The sequence below is a fragment of the Cotesia typhae genome, unplaced genomic scaffold (genome assembly GCF_013202065.1).
Source record: "Cotesia typhae breed Kobodo isofemale line unplaced genomic scaffold, CoteBio_Ctyphae contig_22, whole genome shotgun sequence".
NCBI lineage: Eukaryota > Metazoa > Arthropoda > Insecta > Hymenoptera > Braconidae > Cotesia > Cotesia typhae.
In genome coordinates, this window is record NW_027423728.1 from 6,263,698 (window position 1) to 6,284,684 (window position 20,987).

At 26.7% G+C, this 20,987-nt stretch overlaps 1 protein-coding gene and 1 long non-coding RNA gene across 13 annotated transcripts in view; one reads left to right on the plus strand and one right to left on the minus strand.

The window, feature by feature from the left end:
• Positions 1-401: 401 nt before the first annotated feature.
• LOC141538480 (ras-related protein Rab-37) overlaps positions 402-20,987 on the minus strand; it is a 79,777-nt gene continuing 59,191 nt past the window's right edge. For 3 of the 12 annotated variants that reach the window (XM_074259970.1, XM_074259973.1, XM_074259972.1), the window contains 4 exons: positions 3,913-4,021; positions 2,993-3,103; positions 2,602-2,743; positions 428-1,623 (listed from right to left, as the gene is read on the minus strand). In XM_074259970.1, coding sequence (XP_074116071.1) covers positions 1,500-1,623; positions 2,602-2,743; positions 2,993-3,103; positions 3,913-4,021 — 486 coding nt within the window. In that variant the 3' untranslated portion in view covers positions 428-1,499. Of the gene's footprint in view, positions 1,624-2,572; positions 2,744-2,992; positions 3,104-3,912; positions 4,022-4,209; positions 4,321-4,959; positions 5,308-12,848; positions 13,116-20,987 lie in introns of those variants that run through there. The other 9 variants (XM_074259967.1, XM_074259969.1, XM_074259968.1 and 6 more) reach the window with 7 other exon arrangements.
• On the plus strand, positions 14,874-16,929 carry LOC141538481 (uncharacterized). Its single transcript, XR_012481062.1, has 4 exons — positions 14,874-15,185; positions 15,385-15,481; positions 15,817-16,094; positions 16,161-16,929. It is a non-coding gene; the product is annotated as an uncharacterized LOC141538481 (long non-coding RNA).

The window sequence follows — 20,987 nt, forward strand, 5'->3', positions numbered from 1 at the left end:
AAATTAAATTACAAAATTATTTGATTTGATAAAAAAAATTGAATTAAACAATAATCTTATTTATATTTTATTATACTTAAAGCTCATTTTTTATTTTTTAATATTTATATTGAGATAAAACTACAACATACATATATTCTTCTTTCTATAGTTATATAATTCTGTTTAAAACTTTTGTTGCTTTTATTAGTGGTAACAAGATAAAATTATTATAAGTTATAACTAATTAAAATTTGTGAAAAAATAAACAAAGTTACTTTATTATACTTAAATTTATAATTAGTAATTAAAAATTTTAATTTGAAAAATTAAGACAATTTATCACAAAATTTTAAATCACAAATTATTTAAGTAATAAAGTATATTTATTAATTATTAATTCCAGTGAAATTAATTCCAATTCTAGTACAGCAAATCATTAGAATTCCACACAGAAAAAAAAATTTCTTGAACCAAAAAAATTGTAAGGAAGACTGAAGTTATTTTAGAGCAAGAAAAAATTTTCTTGTCTTGAAAAAATTTAACTTCCTTAAGATTTTTTTGATTTAAGAAAATTTACGCTTTTTTTTTCTGTGTAGTTATAAATCAGTAATTTCATAAAATTTTAATAAAAATTACCTCTAAAATTTATAGAAATGTGTTTGATAAAATTCCTCGAATTCAACAAAATAGTTGAATAATAGAGTGATAAAATATAAATTTGTTAACATAATGAAACATCCATTTATTATGTCAAATATAACTATATATTATTAAATTCAATATATGTGCTTTGTTTGTCGTTTCTTTTGTACGCTATGTATTGTATTACTTTATCATCTATAATAATAATAATAATAATTTTTATTATCATCATTATATTTTTAACATATCTAATATCTCATGGCTGTGACAATTGTGATCATTTAAAACTATTATATATATTATAATATAAATTATAATGAGAACTTTGTACGCATCTCTTGTTCAAACAAAAAATGTGAAATGAAAATTAAAAAAGCACATGAGATATATATTTTCATAATTTTATATTAACTAAAACTAAAATTTACTTATTATGATATATATTTCTATTTTTATAGTTAATAATAATTATATTATTATTTTCAATTATTATGTATAGATAAATCCAAGAACCTGTCCCAGATTTTGCCTCCGTATAATTTGAATGATGTTGAGTATATAATATAATTTAATATATATTCATATAGGCATCCTGCACCTTGTAAATTTATGTGTATATACATATACGATTGAAGTCTTGGGCTATATATATTTATAACTAATAATTTTATTTTATTTTTTTTTTTTTTTCATATACTTATTTATTCAACAGTTTAAAGTTGGATGTCGGATATTGAAGCGCAGAATTGCAATGCTATTGTTCGCGCGGATGTAAGCACCATTCGTTATTACATATGTGTTCGTATATATATATATATATATATATATATATATATATATATATATATATATATTTATATAAAGAATGAAATAATTCAGGTCGTCTGGCAATTTGAACTGAAGCAGGTACTTCTTTTTTGTTGCGATTCCTGTCGTACATAGTCACGTACATTGAATTTAGTGTCGTCTGGATTACCGCTTTTGCGGGCTTTTAATTGCCTAGAACATTAGATAAATGTTTTGTTAAATATTTTTGCTTAGTTGCTTTTGAGTTGGTTTTGTTTTCAATAATAAAGAAATTTAATAAATTATCTTGCAGTTGATCGGTTGATATTAATCAATGTCACAAAATTTACAAAACATCTCATAAAGATAAGAAAGAAAATTTTTAAATTATTAACGGGGTCTTCTGGTTTGACGCCCTGATTTTTGAAAATTTCTATTTTTTTTTTTTTTTGTATCAAAAAGTTGAAATAAAAAAAAATGAAATTCGGACTTTTTTGTTCAAAAGTCTGTCAAAAATTCAATTTAAAAAAAATTTTTTCTGATCGTAGTCCATTCAGTGTATTTAAATATACAGATTAAAATCCCGCCGGGCTTTTTTTGTTTCAAATGAGCCAATCAGCTTATATCATAGAGGAAGTAAGCGTCAATTTTTTTCGAGGCGAGTGTCTTCAAAACACTATAACTTAAATTCTACCGAATGTTCTTAGCTAAAAATTTCACTGTATACTCTTGAAATATGTATAAATAAATGGTAGAAAGTTCAAAGTTCTATCTCTTCATTGGTATTTACAAAAAAATCCCAAAAAAATTGCTTAAAAATTAGGGCGTCAAACCAGAAGACCCCCTGAAATATTGATAAAAAATTTTTTTGAGGTCAAAAAAATTTTTTTTTGTTTATTTTAATTAAAAAACATTTAAGATACTTCTAAGTTTTTTTTTTGTAACAAAAAATTGATTTAAAATACTCATGACTTATTTTTTTGAATGAAGAAATTAAAAAAAATTTTTTTTTTTACAATAAAATTATTATTTTTAAAAAAATTTGTAAAGAGAAAAATGAACTAAAATGTGAATTGCATTTGTTTGAACATCAATCACACAAATAAAAAATTTTATTCTAAGCTTTATCTCCTTTTAGATTAATTAATAAATAAATAATTACAGTAATAATAATAGTAATCATGAAATTACTTAGCAATAGCAAGAAAAGCCAACTCGACATTGAGGCCAGTCTTGGCAGAAGTTTCCATGAACGGAACTTGATACTCGTCCGCCAGCCGCTTGCCATCCTCAATCTTTATTACACGTTCATTACCGCAATCTGACTTATTACCTAAATATTTTTAAAATAAATAACTTTCTCACAAAATTATTATTTTATACAAAGTTAAAGTAACATAACGGGAATCGCTATTTGACCATGCAATTGAATACTTAACTCTAGTTGTAATGAAATTTAAACTTTACCATGTGTAATTAAATTAAAGTTCTCTGCGATCAAATTACCAAGTACATAGACCGTACTTATGAACTTTATACTACTTAGTTATGATATTACTATAATTTAAGCCAACGCACTAACCGAGGAGCATTATGACAACGTCATTCTGAGCGTACTCCCGGATCTCGCCAAGCCAGGCTCTGATGTTATCGTAGCTGGTCTTGTTCGTCACGTCATAGAGCAAAAGTAATGCTGGAAAATCATCAATCATCAATAATTTATCGTCATCAATTTCAAAAGTAACTTTCGAGGAATTATCAAATTTTTATGAATTAATAAATCTTGGATCTAAAATTCAGAACAAATTAATTTTTTTTACACCCAAAAAATTCCTTGAAATTTCTAGAGAATTTATTTCATACATGTATAAAAAAAATTGATTCAAGTAAAAAATTCTTGAACTAAAAAAATCATTTCAAAGAATTCGATTTTGAATTAAAAAAAATGTATTCAAACGAAGAAATTTTTTTTTTCAAAAATTTTTCTGCTTGATTCTAAAAATGATCAAATACTTCAAAATTATTTTCTTGATTCAAAATTTTCGCTCTTAAAATAAGTCAATTTATGTCCTACTAAAAAAGTTCTTAAAGCTCCCTAAAATTTAATTAATTAATGCCTTTAAATATTTAAAAAAATATCCACTGCACTGAAAAAAATTAATGATTCAAGAAAAATAGTTCTTGTAATTTTTTCTCTTGAATAATTTATTTTCATCTATTCAATAATTTCTTAGAATTTATTAGGGTCTGAATCTCGAAAAATATATTGAAAATATTACATTTGAAATTCAAAACTATTTTGCTCGAATCTTAATATTTTATCTATGTGATTTCATTTTTTGCCCTTTTAAAATTCAAATCCTCATTTATTATAAATATTTATACTATAGTTCTAATTTTTAAATATAAGTTTAAAATTCAGTACAATATACACTGCATTATTTTCTATGATCCATGCAAATGTATATAAATAAACAAATAAATGATAAAAAAATATCTTACCATGGGCGTCTCGATAATACGCGTGGGTGACGCTTCGGAATCTTTCCTGGCCTGCAGTGTCCCATATCTGTAGTTTTATTCTCGTATCACCCACGTTAACCACTTTATTCTGTAATTATGTTTTCATAAGTCAATACATTGCGCACATTAATATTTATTCATTACAACTATAAATCATCATATTATGCGCTGTAATATTTTACAATTAATCAAAATTTAGTATGTCCACATAATTATTATATACCAGACATAAATTAGTGAGCAATGCATTTAAATTTCTTAAAATATAGATCTTACCCTGAAATCAATTCCAACGGTACTAATGTGATTTCCAGATAGAAAACGACCATCTCGAAATTGTGTAAGTAGGCATGTTTTACCGACTCCGCTATCGCCCAATAGCATTATCTATTGTAATTATAATTAAATTAATGTTTATAAGACCATTTTTTTTTTTTTTTCAATATTTTAATAACATATCTTCAAACGATTATTAACATCTAAATTAATAAATAATTTTATTTTCATCATAAATGTCTATTTAAAGTGAATATCTCGAAGCAAAAGTAAAATTTTCTTGAATCAACAATTTTTTTTTTTCAATATCAAATAAATTAATATAAAAACATAAATTAACGCAGAAATATAGATAAAAAAAATAATTCCTTGAGATATATAAATGAGTTAAAACTCCGACATAATATCACGATTGAGTTAAGAAAGATAGGCGATGCAAAAGACTTATAAATCTCGCGGTAACTTTTAAAGCCTTTTCTGAGAAAGGATCATCGTAGATCGGATAAGTTATTCTCACTTATAAATGTCTCCAATAAACTTTTACTAATCCATCCTTACTAAACGTAAAAAATAATCAAAAGGAAAAAAACATATCCTAACAGATCGATCACAATAAATCATAAATTCTTCTTAAAAGTATATTTAAAGTCTCAACATATATAGCTGACTTAAAGCCTTAATTCTTTAAAAAGTAACGATAAATAAAACGTCACACAAAATTAGAAAGGAGTATCAGGAGTGAAGTGAGACCTTGAAGTGAAGCTCATGCGTTGTCTCGGGTTGGGCCTGTGACGAATTGGGCCCATCGTCGACGGTAGATGCCTGTCTATGCACTGACCCGCGAGCCCCCACTCCCGGAGCGATAGCGATGGGGGTTCCTGGGCCCCGTGAGGCTGACTGGGTCTCTGTAGACGACCAATCACAAGAGCCACCTGTTAAGCCGCGGGACCGCGAGCCGCGACTCGAGTCCTCCATTCGACTCATGAGTCCCTGCTACCAGGAGCACCAATTTGCTCTTCTTCTTCTTGGCCACTCCTCGTCGCCGCCGTTGTCGTTGTGCTTCTTTACCGCTTTTGCTCGGGGTCAATCAACTCCAAGCTACTTACAGTTCAAACCATGTCAATCTTATTTTGTTTAAGCATAAAAAATTATTTTTTTTTTTTTTTTTAAACGGTCAGTTTTAATTCATAATTTTTGGGAGCATCAAAAAAATAAAGTCTACTTTCTGCAAATTAATTTGTGATTGTGCGAATGATGAGACAATTAATGGGGAAATGCTGCAAACATATTAATGATTCGAAAGTCGGGGAAATCAGCTAGACACTGGAGAATTAATTTATTAACGGAAGTAATTAGTAACTTGAATTTTTTTAAGACGTTCGTTTGGAAAACTGATGGAATGATATTTTTTTATGCAACTAATTAGTTCAATAAATCAATTTTTATTTAACTGACTAAAGAATGCAATAATTATAATTATCATTTTATGTCTGAAGTGAAAAGTTAAAGCAGAATAGTGCAAAAAAAAAATTATGATTCTTGTTATTTTAGTCTCCTATGAAAATTGCACATTTTATTCAATAAAAAATTTTAAGCCAAAAAAATCATCTTTTACTTTTTTAGAGTCAAATAAAATTTTTTTAAATCAAAACAAATATCAGAAAATATGAATATAAATGGTTTTGACATTCATTAAAGTCAGAGAAAACAATTATTACTACTATATTTAAATTAACAAATATTTATCCGGCATCTGAAGAAAGTTTTTAAAATCTCGAGCGACCGCTAAAAATTTTTTTATCGAGCTCATTTTTGTAGATAGCTCCTAAAGCATAATAATAAACGAAACAAAAATAAAATTAACGGTTCAGGAAAACATTTTACTAATCAAAAAAGTAATTTTAAATCAATTAATCATTTTTAATCAAGCACAAAAGCTCTTGAACTAATTAAGTGTGTCTTGGTGGAAAAAAAAATTTAGTATAAGAATTTTTAGCACAAAATTTTTTGACGCAGAGACGCAAAAATTTTTACTGTGGACTCTGTTTTGATAGGAATGCCAGAAAATAAAAATAATCTTTTTTTTTTTTGAGCTACCCTAGGATCAAATATTTCATTTTAAAATTTTTGGAAGAAAAATGACAAAAAAAGCGGAAGTGAGCGTGATAACAAGCAGGATAGGTTAATTTTAGGGATTCAAGGCGGGACTAACCCGGCGATTTTGGGTCCACCCACGTGACAAACTCACGGAGAAAGGCTGAAAGAGGTTGTTGGAAGATTCTTCAAAGATCAGTGTTCAGTGGATGCTACTGTAGCAAGTATTACGGTACTAGATTGTAGAGTGTAGACTGTAAAGAATATAAGATACCATAGTAGTGATACAATATAATGATACAACCATAAAAGAGAATTGACGAAGAAGCGACCCGACTAGTGGCGCCCTGACCCAACGTTTTCGTACAAGACTTTTTATGTCGAGGGCTTTGTACTCGGGCACTGACACCATCTTATCACGTGATTCATGCCTGTAAGAACGTGCTGTTACGTCACACGCTGAAAAATATACTGATCGGAGTATACCACTCTCACCTTTTTTTGTTCTCTTGTCTCTTGTTCATGCAAGGGGAATTCTTTGAAGTTTTTTTTTTTTTTCACTTTTTTATAAATTTTAGGATATTGATTTTTTGGACTTCTTTTCGGTAATTTTAGAAGATCGATGGGATGTTTATTTCTGTTAATTAAATAAAACAGTTTTCATCGATTGTTTCGAGATTTTGCCCTTGAATTTTTTTACCCTCATGGAAATATTCTCGTGAAATATTGACATTTTTAAAGATATAAGCTCATACCGATGTTACACTCGTCAAGACCTTTCATTTGAGTACCCACATCAATATTTTATATATTTATATATATTATATATATGTATATGTGAAAAATATATGAAAATGCATGTGGGTACTCAAATAAAAGCTCTTGATGAGTGTAACATCGGGATGAGCTTATATCTTTAAAAATGTCAACAGTTAAAAAAGTACAGTGCTCCAAAATAATTTTTATTTTCCTTAAAATTTTATTGGCACAAAAAATTTATTTTTTGTGTGTGACAATCACATATAGTGGCTGCAAGGTTGCTATTCTTTGTTAATCAAATTGTTTTGTCAATATTGTTAGTTTTATTCGATGTTAACTTTGTTACTATTATAGGTGGTATTTTAAATCCGTATAAAAATTTTAAATCAATTGTATGTAATTTTAAATCGAAAGTTTATTTTCAATTGCAATTGCGAAACAAAGATGAAGAAACTTTAATTGACTTTTAGTTGTATATTCTGTACAAAAGTCCTTTCGAGGATAAAGGAGTTACGACTTTCGAAGCCCGAGACCGAAATTAATCGGATAAGTAAATTAACCGCTAATTACAAACGTGTGTCCGCCATTATGAAAATTAATCACGCCCTTTCAGAGCCCGCTATTGGTTGTTATACACGCATCAAAGTTAGGTCATTAACAATACCAGGAATGGCAATGCTATATATATATATATATATATATACGTACAAGTATATATAACAAGCCTGGACGGGGACTCGTCTCTCGTCTCCATATGTGCTTATTCCGACGGACGATAGGATGCAACGACAATGAAAGGATACATGCATAGAACGGTGTGGAGTACACACACAGTTGCCGGAATATTGCCTTGAAATGTGTACAGAAGTGCGACGTATATGGACTAATATCGAGTCCGTCTGAAACAAGATTGTTTCGCCATCCGACACTCAACTTACTTGCATGTATTAAATTACATGTGTATTATTTATTATATTTTATAGGTGGATATTATAAGTATATGATAATTCAATGTAACATACAATAAATTTGAAGATAACTTTTAATGATATTTTTAATGAGTAATATTACATGTTGTATTATACATGATACTAAACAGATTTAAAAGTTTCAAAAGAAAATTGTTTTTTTTTTTTTTTTTTTTTTTTTTTTTTTTAAGGGAATAAAATTATTCAAATGTTACTTTAACATAGAACTTGATGTGTTACTTTTAATATAGAGCAGTGTAATTTATGCATTGTATTAAATTAATACTAAGTTTGTGGTTAAAAAGTCATCAAAATAAATTTTTGAGTACTGTTGTTCATATCTATACTTGATCAACGAGTAATAGTTCACAGTTTAATGACAATATTAATTTATCTAATATTTATTTCAATTATTTAGTAAAATTTTTAATGAATTATTAGAATCCAAACTTTTTTATTTTGACCCAATAATTGTCAACTGATACAAATCAATACCCCTTACTACTTTACATAAAATATAACACACATTTGTGAATAATACACTGTTATAAGTGTAATATCACATATTTTACACATGTAACGTTAAATATATGTAATGTGTGAGCGATGTTGTAATGAAATTCCCCATATATTATTATACAATAAATTTCACACATATAAAATATATGTGTGAAATTTACTGTATAATAATATATATACGTAGATCGTGACACATATATATGCTTGGATATTTACAAAATGCATCACAGTATGACAATTGCATGCAACACAGCAAGCTTGTATAGAGTTTGTAACAATATTAACATCATTGTACACAGTAGATTTCTCTTCAATATATATGAGTTGATAATCAACGTACTAATTAACGCGTGATTGTACCGCAAAGTCGTCACATTGTCTATACATATTAGTCTGGTTTGAATTGTGACAATCTATTTGTAGGGCATGCATATACCCTACAATATCTTGTGTCTTCTGCTTTGTAATCAATTCAATTCAATTCGATTTTACGTATAACAGCAATATTAAATTTAAATACTTCTGATCGACATAATCATGAAAAATAATTCCACACTCAGAGTAACTATGACAAAGCAGTCTCATAGATCAACTAGATTCAATCAGAACGATTGGAATCATTTGGTGTTAATCTCCGCGATGTTATTAAATCATCATCGTGTGAAAAAATAAATTACAACAAATAATAGCTTGCGGTGGGATTCGAACCCACGCTGGAGAGCAGTTTGGTTTTCAAATACCAACGCTCCGGTTGTTGCGCTAACCAACACTTAAAGGAAGGTGTATATATCTTAAATAACACACTCAAATATATAATAGAGTAAAATATCTCATTTTTTTAGAACAAATTTTGCATTTTATTTTGAAAAATTTTTTTTTTTTAATTCAGAAAAATTTTAAACAATTTATTGAATATTTTTAACACTCACTAATTGAAATTTTCAAGATAGACTTTCATATAACTCTTTCACCGTTAAAAAAAAAAAAGTAAAAAAGTTTATTAAATTTTGATTGTAAACAGCTTTATAATTTAATTAAACACTGAAAGTATACTAACGAACTTTGATGTATATTTTTCTAGAGACGTTTTAATAAATAATTTACTTAAAGTGTTCATTTTTTTTATTCGCTTCTATTCATTGTGAATATAGTTTTTTAATCAAAACGCCTTTAAATAAGTTAATTAAAAATTTTCCCAATTAATAATTTCTTCATTTAATATTTAATATTTCTATAAATAAATATATCTTAAAAATAATTCGCGTTTGTATTTAAAGTTAAAAAAGAAATAAGTATTTTATAATGAATGTATTATTGTTGATCTTTAGCTTGACAAGAGAATTTAATTAACGTAGAAAAATTTCTGAGTTAACTCTGACGGCTGATTGGGTGAAATTTAATTACAAAAAATCAATGTGATTTTTATTTTTTTATAACACTCGATCGAGTGTATTATTTAAATTAACTTCTTTCCAATTATTATTATTTTATCTTATTCTATTGACATCCTTAGAAGAATTATATACGGATGTAAAATTTTTTTTTTCAAGTCAATAAGTCAGTCCAGAGTAAATGTAAAAATTTAAATTAAAAATAAATACAAATAAAATATAAAGATACCTTAAAATGGAAATTTGATAAGTAAGATTTTTATTTATAAATATTTTACTAATATTTCAAAGAAGCATGATCAAAAAGGTTCTCATATTTACTTAAGTAAAATTTTTTATATTATATTGGATGGAAAAATTACATGTTCATTCGTTTCATAAATTTATAAATATAAACATTATAAAGACTTCAAAATAAGTTTTACTTTTCATGAATATTAATGGCATAATGCTTTATTAATTCTAAAAAATTGAGAATTAATTTGAAGAGAATTTTCACTCGAAATATTAATTATATTTTTCTTAAAATTTAAATTTTTCAAAAAATTGAATCAAATTTTCATAAAGATTCTTTTATTTTTAAGTCTTGTTGATAAATCCTACTGCAAAAAAGTGAAAAATTATCAGTTATCATTACTACGTTTAATTAAATAAACTGAATTACATTAATTAATTAATGGTACAGAAATGTAGGTACAGATTAACCTACATATGGTGAAGTTTATTATTTTTCAACAAATAAATTATTGTAGAGAAAATTTATCAAAAAATGTTACTTGTAGACATTAAAACAAAAAATATTTATTTTAATTTAAATATTAAAATTAATTTGTTAAAACAAATTGTATTAATTTTTTAATTTCTAAATATGCCTTTTGTAATTTTTAAACGTTTGAGTTAAAAAATTCTTAAACTAAAAAATTTCACTTGGTTTAAGTACATTTTATTTAATTAAATAAATTTTTGTCTTGATTCAAGTTAATTTTTTTTTTCCATTGTAGTTTTCTTTTCATAATAAAATAATAAAATAATTAATAACAGTAAAAACTAGCTTTGCATTTATAATATAATAATATATTTTATATGTCAATTTATTTCCGCACTGTTTGCCTATATTATGTATCATAAACACCCACTTTTTTGCAGTGTATAAAATATATAAAGTTATAATATTCACGATAGATTTTTTTAAACGTTCTTTTTTTCTTTAATCTCTTATGATGCGAGAAACGTTCCACCCTCTATAAATAAATGATGAAGGGCGATATTCACCCTTCGGGGATATTATATGTATATATGTATATATAGACAAGGGGAAGGGTTTATATTACAGAATACTGGTATTATCAAACGTACTTTAATATATAACAATTAAAAAAGTTAAAAAAAAGTTTGCTTCCGACAAAAATGTATTTGTTGTTATTATTATATTTCTCATCAGGAGAGATAAATGTAAATACTCATGTTTATTTATAAATATCCGTTCAAATAGGAAATATCAATGATGAACATAAATATTTACTCACTTTATTGTGCACGAGACGCGAGATTTTTTTTTATTTTACCTTCGGGTATTTGAAGCAATTAGTAAAAAATTTTTTTTTTCTATTAAAATTGTCAGTACATCTACATGATATATGATACTTAAACATCAATCTCTTACACGTCAAATAATAAAGAAAAAAAGTCAAAAATCGAGAAATAATAAAATTTTAATTATTTAACGAGTTAAAAATTTCTAATAGCCAATCAATTTTTATAAATAATTTTTTAAGAGTTAGTTATTAATGTTCAGAGTTCAACTAAATTGGTTTTCACATATATAAGCTTTCCCCTCACGCAAAGTGTAGCGAACCGTGGAAGTATATTGCGTGAAATACATGTCTATCACGAAAAGTTTGCACACCAACGGTTACCGCGGGACAACGATAGTTCATGTGTGGAAAAATAATGTTATTAACGTAAATTTATAATTGTAAGCTTTTTATAATATAAGATAAGCTTATTTTCTGTTCCTTAATTCCATTAAATTATATAAAATTTATTTTAAGTAACAACCTGCTGCAGTAACCATATAACTGCCGAGAATTATAAGTGATGAATAACAAATTTTTGCTCATCGATTTCTCGATATTTTAAATAACAGTATACATAATTTGGATACTTGGAAAATAAATTTTTAAAATAATATTGCTATAACTGATGCATTTAGCAATAAGTAAAAATATGACAGAATAAACTGATAAAACCACAAAGTTATCAAAAACTCCAAAAAATAAATAAATAAAATAATACTTTGAAAAATCACCAATTTCGGTCAACACCTTTCCAATGATGCTAAATTTAATTGAAAAAAAAAAAAAAAAAAAAAAAAAATTTACATAAATACGCCGGATACAAAATTTTAAGTATTCTCTTAATTTTACAGATTATTTTTTATTATTGTGATTAAACACTAATAACATGTGACAAAAAACGTCAAATTATAAAATTGAAAAATGTTAAAATAAAGTTTAAAAAGTTTTTCATAGAAGTGAGTTGATCTATAGTTTGGGTGTACGTGAAAAAAATTTTTAATATTGGTCGAACATTCCCATATGTCCAAATATAACTTTTATAATGTGTATAAAAGAATGTTTAATATGAAATCGGTGAAGATAATAGGAAATACGAGTATCGCTGGTTTCGTTCGAGTAAAGAAAAATGCAATTCCCAAAGGCGGTCACGTGGAAATTGTATTATATAAATGAAAGGTCACTTTTTGTGTCTAAAATTTATGAAATAAAAGGCTGAAGATGAGTGAAAAAAAAATTAATAATGTATGAATTATTTATCAATTTTTAATTGAAATTTTAGCAACTAAAATTAAAGCTTGAATTCAAAAATTAAATTTCACATAATTACGCACTTGAATTTTTCACTAAATTTTAATTCAGTAAACTAATGTTTTATATATTGTTAATTATAGATATATATGTTTTCAATTGTTAACAAATGAAATAATTCAACAATTTTTCGACTGTTGTCAAACATTCACTCGCGCTCGGGCTCGATAGTTATATCGTTTACATTAAACAAAATAAGGTTGTAAAGTTTACGAAGGAAGTAGCGATAACGATGAGCCGGAAGTTTGTATTCGTTGTGTGTGTATAGAAAAAATAAAATTAATTAGTTTTGAGCGGAGAAGAATAAACCTAAACTTTTAATGTAGTTAGTAAAGTATAAATTATTATCAATATTATATATTCAATATTAAAATAATAAAAACAACTGTCGCGTAAGTTTTTACAAGGAAAAAAATTTTCTGTTAAATTCAAGAGAAAAATTATCGGACTATATTATAATTGTAAGAGGGCACAAATGTGAATATTACAAAACTTAATGTAGAAAGTGTAAAAACCACCATTTTGTAATTTGAGATTGAAAATGTGATGAATAGCTGTCACATAGTAAATAACACCTTAAAAAATGACAGTTTCAAACAGTAAAAAATTTTGCGTCATTGCGTCAAATAATTTTTGAATAATTTTTATGAATATCTTGCGAATTCATATCAAACAACCGCTAGTCGCATCACTAGTCAATTGTCGTAAAAGCTCCATATCTACACAAATTACCTCCGGAAACAATAACCCTAGAAAGTGTCATAAATTAAAAATTATATGGGAATTCACCGAGTGTTTCTAAATGGTATATTCTCTGTATGTATAATAGCATAGGCTATAGTTATTCTAGTGAGAGAATTATCGAGTGTAACGAATTACACATTGTCATCCAACATCCAACGTACAACATTCAGTCCAAACCATATTATATTCAGAGCGAAGCTTGTATAACATAAGAATAAAAATTATAAAATAATAATTTATTATTTACAAAATTATTTATTCTGAAATGAAATTTTTGAACAAAAAAAAAAATTTATGACTTTGAAAATTTTCTGCAAAATAAATTTTAATTAAAATGAAAAAAAAAATTTTTTTTGCAACAACATTAATTTATTAGATTATTCAACGAGTTAAAAGACAATTTTTACTGAGTTATCATTTTTTATTTTACCAAAAAAAAATACGTGCTGCCAGAGGGAATTAGTGACATATGAAATTAAAGTTTTGCAGATGTTACATGCATGTTTATCCGAGCTTTGTAGAAAAATTATAAAAATTAGAAAAGTAGGTAATCTCTGGATAGCCACTACGTTTAACTATGTAATGACATGACTATTCCAACATTTACGTTTCTCAAGTGGTTGTAGAAAATAAGAGAAATAGTCTGTGTGCTTGAAATAGTTAGCATATGATCCTGTCTTCCTCTCAGGAAAATTCTAGAACTGGTCACGAGAAATTTACTCCTCTACGGAAAAAAAACCTTTTGATTAATGAGAAATGTTCTTGATTTTTCCTTGAAATAAGTCGGTAATATTATGAATCAATCTTTTGCCTATCTTAATTTATAAGAACGAAACTGTTTAGGAAAATTTAATATATTTTGTTTAAAAGTAGTAAATTGGTTGATTGAATTTCTAAAATTCTTGAATTAACAAGTTTTTCTCTTTATGTTTATGTTCTTTCGAAACTATATTTTCAGAAAAAAAAAAGATCGTAGAAAACATATGTTTCATAAGAAATGTATTTCATAAAATAATATAATTTTTAAATGATGTAGACCTTATACATATACAATAATTGAATTTTTTTAATTAATTGCAACTGAATAAAGTTAATTTCAACTTTTTAAAAAAGTTAACTTTTGAAGAGAATTTTTTTTTTACAATCAAGTAATATTTTTTAATTTTAGACTATTTCAAGTTAAAAAACACACTTTTTGTTTCAATTTAATGTAAATATTATCATCAATAATTAATTCCAAATATAAAAACTTCTATTATTAATTATTAAGAAATTTCCACTGATTTCGAAAAACACAATAAAATTGTAAGCTATTAAAAATATAATGATAAAATTATCTCTAATCAATCTGTCTTACTTTAGTGTCATTAAACTTATCAATAAACTATTTTACGATGTTCAAAATAAACTTCATTTGATCGATATTTATACGGCATCAAACCTATAGATAATTATTTATAAAATATACTTCGATTGAAAATTTTATACAAGATTGACATATTGTAGAAAATTTTACAAAAATTTCGGGTATAATAATATTATTATTCGTAATTTTTGGTTTAACTCACGATCATGTGGTTCATGATACTAACCGATGTATTCGTCATGGCAGTTTCGTGAGTATAATTTTTTTATGTTAAAAAATATTTTCCATCTTAGAAAATATGTATTTAAGAATGTAAGACCTAATGCATAAAAAAAAAAATTAATATTTTCCTCTTGTGTACAGTTTTTTTTTTTTTCCCCTCAAAAGTATTAAATAATAAATCATTTTTCTAATTATTTATAAATTTTTTAAAATTTATTTTCTTTCAGTGTGATGTTATGCTTGATAACCAATGTTGTAGTGGATACGAATGCAAATCAATTATCGATGTAACTAGATCTTCCAATGCAATATGTTCAAAAGAAGGTATTTTCTATTCTCATGAAAAAGTTAACTCGGAAAAAAAATCTTGAATGTAGAATATCATTGAAAAGAGATTCATTATTTCGAATTAAAATAAAAAGTCTTAAAATAATAAATTTTCTCGGTTCAAAAAATTTTTTTAATTAAGAAATATTTTTTTTTTTTTTTTTTAATTGTTTAAAGTCGCATAAACTACTAAGGTAATGAGCGACTACGGTAGGGGACAATGATGCATGGAGACAATTTCTAGCCGGGAATATGTTCTTGTGTCAAGAAAATTTTCTTAATAATATTTTTTTCCTCAATGTATTAAATGTATGAAATTTTTGTTTTCAAAGAATATTTGAATAAATCTTGTGAGCACGACAAAGATTGTGGGAATCCAATGCATATGAAATGTTCGAAAATAGACGGGAAGAGTGAAGAAAAGAGATGCGCCTGCAGAAGCAACACTGTTGTAACAAATAACTCAACGTGTCAGTTATTAACCAGTCATTATTGGGCTGGTTCTGCGAAGATGATAACCAGTGTGCAGTTAAAGATTCTGTTTGTGTGAATAATATTTGTCAATGTGGATATGATTATATACCTTTATCTAGCGACAGATGTGGACCTTGTAAGTACAATAAATTTTTAACCTACCCAATAAAATAGATAATTTTTAAAAACTTTATTATTTCAGATCCTCTTGGACAACCATGCCGTCTGACTGAAGATTGCGAAAATTTAGTGTTCCATTCGAGATGTTCTAAGGATTATTTTTGTACTCACGACTCGTATAAGGGAACGTATTAAATACCACCACTTACGGAAAAAATAATATTTTTATTTTAAACTTATGTTAAATTTTTTCAAAAATTTTATTGATGTAACGCGGTAAAAAATTTTGAAAATATTTGTCTAAAATAAAAAAAAGTACTTTAACAAAAAATTTGTATGGTAACTTATGCTTATATTTTTCAATGTAAGAATTGAGGAAAGGATGAAAAATGAAGGATAAAGTACATATTATATTAAGACACTGGTATGAAAAAAAAAGGAATGATTTGAGGGTGAGAGCATGCCACGAGGGTAGTTCGAGATAATACTTTAGGCCGTTTAAATTTCATAAAACAGATACTAAGTTCAGAGCTGTTTTAGAGAGTTATATATAACGATCAAAGGTCGTCGGTCTTATCTCTACTTACTCAAGTAATATAAAGCAAGGTCAAACTTTACGATGTGCCAAGAATGATACCCTAATTATCGAACGGGTGCACTAACATGCTTTACACTATGGATATTTGCAATTTTCATTGGAAATTATTTTGTGGAAAAATTTATCGAAATTTTTGCTAATTGTTATCATTATTATTATTGTTGTTATTGGAAATATGTACTTGTCAATTTTGTATTAACTTGGGAATTAATATCGTAACCTTTTAATTATTTTATTACCTTTCATCCATTGGCACGAATTAATTGATACGCAATTATAAATAATTGATTGCAATTAGAGGTGATGTATTTTACAGATCAACTAATTTTTTGTGTATTTATTATTATTATTTTTAAAAATAAATTAATGAATTGAAAAAAAAATTTTTTTCAACACTGAAATTTTTTGATAAAAAAAAATTTTTTTACAAAAATTTCACTTATGTAAAAAATTAATATCCACTTTGTACATCACGAAAAATTTCTATAAAAGAAAAAACTTTTTCATGCAGTGAAAGAAAAAAATGTACCGCGTTAAAGAGAAAGTAATATACTGAAAGACAAGATATTAATTCAAACACTGTGTGGTTAGTATGAAGCACGCGGTTCGGAGAAACGGTCGAGACTGCGTGACGAGAGCGATGAGGGTGTTTTCCAACCCCCGACTCACTGCTCTACCTGAAAGCAAAGCAGCAGCAGTAGCACCAGGGGATCTCTACTATTACTGTACTATATACTACCACTTAACAACCCTCCGCGTCTGCTATATATAAAATCGCATACTTCTGCCGGGTATTCCATCTCGCCTGCGTTCTCGAAGCGGCAATTAATGCCATGAAAATCCGCGCGTGCCAACTTACTCGCGCATGTCCATTATTTCGAATAATATCTGTCTTTTTTCGATAATTATTTCTGTCATCTTTGTGAGGTGAAAATATAATTGTTTAATAAATTATTTTTCTCTTGTTCAATATATGATCGATTACCAATACTGTTATTATATTTATATTGTTTTATAAAAACAAAAGACCACTCTTTCTCTGTCAGTAAAGTGAATACATCCTCTGGAGTATGGAAAAATTAAAAAGACTCGAGAAAAAGATTTATAGTGAGACACTGTGGAAAATCGCAAGGGAAGAAATTTTTCTAGACGGCTCAGAATTAGTATTTTTTATGATTCTTGTTATAGATGATAAAATTTCTCAAAATTAAACTGATCTTATGGAAATTGTTTCATTTAATATGATAGAAAAAAGTTTGATAAAAATAAGTTTTTTTTTAGCTTTCGAAATCCGACTAACCTGCTAAATTTCTCGACAAGTTTCTCTAAATATAGATCGATATTTGCAGCAAAAAAAAAAAAAAAAAAAAAAAAAAACGAGAAGGAAATTTTTTGCAAAACAAAATTAATAAAAGTTAAAAAATTTTTAAAATGCACCGTTCATATATTGAGAGAATTTATGAACCGTTAATCTGGGGTATATTGGTTCTCATGAAACATAAATTGAATTTTTTTCCAATCGAGCTAAAAAACTGGTTAATAAAAATAATATTGCATTGAAAAATTAAAAAATACAACTCTGTATTTTTTTATGCGTGCAAACAATTTAGCAACGCTTTTATTGCTAAAATATTATTTGTAAATGTTTTATCAAAGGGTACTTACCAGTACGGGAACATAAGTTTATAATGAGAAATAACAGTATGTGACACGTGTAACGTGTAGAGTAAATTAAGAGCTTTGAAGTTGTAGTTTAAACAAAGAACAAAACGGAATAACTGCGCGGCAATTATGAAGCAGCACAAAGAAACATACGATATACTTTTGGAAATTATGTTTGTTTCTATGTAAAAGTATGTACTAATTATAATTATTAATCGTAATCCTCAGATTGTTTGAAAGTGGTAAAGTCGTAAGTGACTATTTTAATTCATAAAAATTTGAATTTGAATTAAATATCTCGAAGCAAAAAATAAATTTTGAAAAAAATATTTTTCTTAATTCAAGCAATTTTTTATTCAGTATCAGATTTTGTATTCTAATGAATTATCAACTCAGAAATTCAAAGTCTATTTCTACTTTTAACAAAGATAGAGATGGAGAATTTGAAGAAGCACAAGAAAGGTACTTTACCTGACATATATTTAATTACATTCGCACAAGTTTCGCTTTGACAAACGACGAAATATATGTCAAAGATATTATATTTTCTATAACTTCACGAGAGTTAGTAATGTTGTAGTTCGGAAAATTACATTCTGTACAATGGTGTTCAAATGGCATTTAATTAATGACCTCGTACCAAAATTGGCTGTCGCCATCAAAGTTTCGATTTTTTGATGAAATTTCCACATAACTGTAATCATTTACTCATCATGAATGTTATTAACTACTCATCGATTTTTGTTGAATCGGATCTCTTTGACTTTGATTAATTTAACTCAACATATAAAATAAAAATTTTAAGTCTTATCAGTTATGACTTTTTCGCTTTAGCCTACACTCAGTACTTACTATTTTTTTCTGCAAAATGTAAGCACTTATGACATAAGTCATAATCATCAAAGTAATAACATATAATATAACGGCAGTATCGCGTGCGGATTGTTCACTACAATTATAATATATATTTTAGAACATACACACATTAAATATTAAACACGTTTCTTATTTCTAATTCTCTTTAAAACTCAAACTTCTTAGCGTATTTCTTATTCATACCAACTTTTATGCACCTAGCTCCATCCATCACATACTCACACACATATGCATGTATGTAAAATATAACATATCAGTCGATTATACTCAATGATAACTTTAAGCTAACTTCCAAAGTTGCTGCTACTTGTTACTTGAAGAACATAAATCGAACAATACAGCGCATATCTGTAGAAATGAGTGCAAAGTGTAATCCACATGAAAGACCTACAGTACATATGTAGTTCGATAATAAACGGATCCTGGAGCTCGGAGCTGAGTTTATTAGATGAAACCCTCTGCTCTATATATTGCATATTGCATTAGGAAAGTTATAGAGTCGGTGATTCATCCGAACGTCAAACAACCCTTTTACGCTCGAATTAATCCATTAACACCACATTGGCTCTCAAGTTGACAATAGAGATCCATCTATGCATTCAAGAATCATCTAGTTTATCTTTCGATTGTTTAAAATTGAATTTTTTCGCATGAAGTTATTCGGTGGGTTTCGATTAGATTACGTAATATTTAATCCTCAATACAACTAGATTCCGAACGGCGTGGTTGATGATTTGATTGACCAAAATTCAATTTTTTATCATATTTTGAAGTTTATTGTTTTTGCATTGATAAAAAAATTAAGTCGACTTAGGGAAAAAAATCTTTTTTAAGAAATTGATGATCTTCAGGGAAGTGGAAAAATTTTTGAGCCTAGTAAAATTTACTTTAAATTAATTAAGTGAAATTTCTTGACTCAAGAATTTTCTAGCTTTACTCAAATTAACTTTTTTATCAGTGTGAGAAACTAGATACTTCACTCAATCTCATTCGTTTGATAGAATTTACAAAAAAAATTTTCTTCTCAGAGATTTAGATCAAATTTGCAGAGAATTATGAAACGTGATAACTTTATGCGGGCTGATAACTGCTGAGTTATCGGATATTTTTACTTTGATTAAATATTGAAGCTTTGAATTTCATTTTTAATTAAAAACAAATGAAATTGAATTAAACTAAGTATTTATTTGATAAAAATTTCAAAATTTTTTTTTTATTCGGAGATTTGAAAGGATTTTGGCAACATGAGGATTTTTAACGACTTGGTTGCCCAAAATTTGGATTTTTATTCAATATTAAAGTTCTCCAAAATTCCACGTACAAAAAAAAAGTTTACCGGGAATATTTACGAATATATAAACGATAAAAATATTTAATAAAATTAAATGCGTCCTAATAAAATAAAAAAAATTTTGGAGAAGGGAGTTTGTTTGTAAATATAATTTATAATTCATAATTCTAGGATATGTACATGGGATTGAATAAGATAAAGCGGCTAAGGATTAGTGTATGGCGCCATACCAGAAGATAAGAGGAAAATGTTCAAAGCATGAATGCATAATAGTGAAAAGAGGTTTTAACTCAGAACATAAACTAAATACATATAAATAATAATGTACGTGCAAAGAGAAATCATAGAAATACGAATATTTCATTCCATATATATAATATATATAATGTATTATGCGATATATGCCTTGACTCTCTCGTCCTGTTCTACTAATTAACTAGAGAAATATCCAGAAAAATTTCATTCAAGTAGGCACTCGCGAT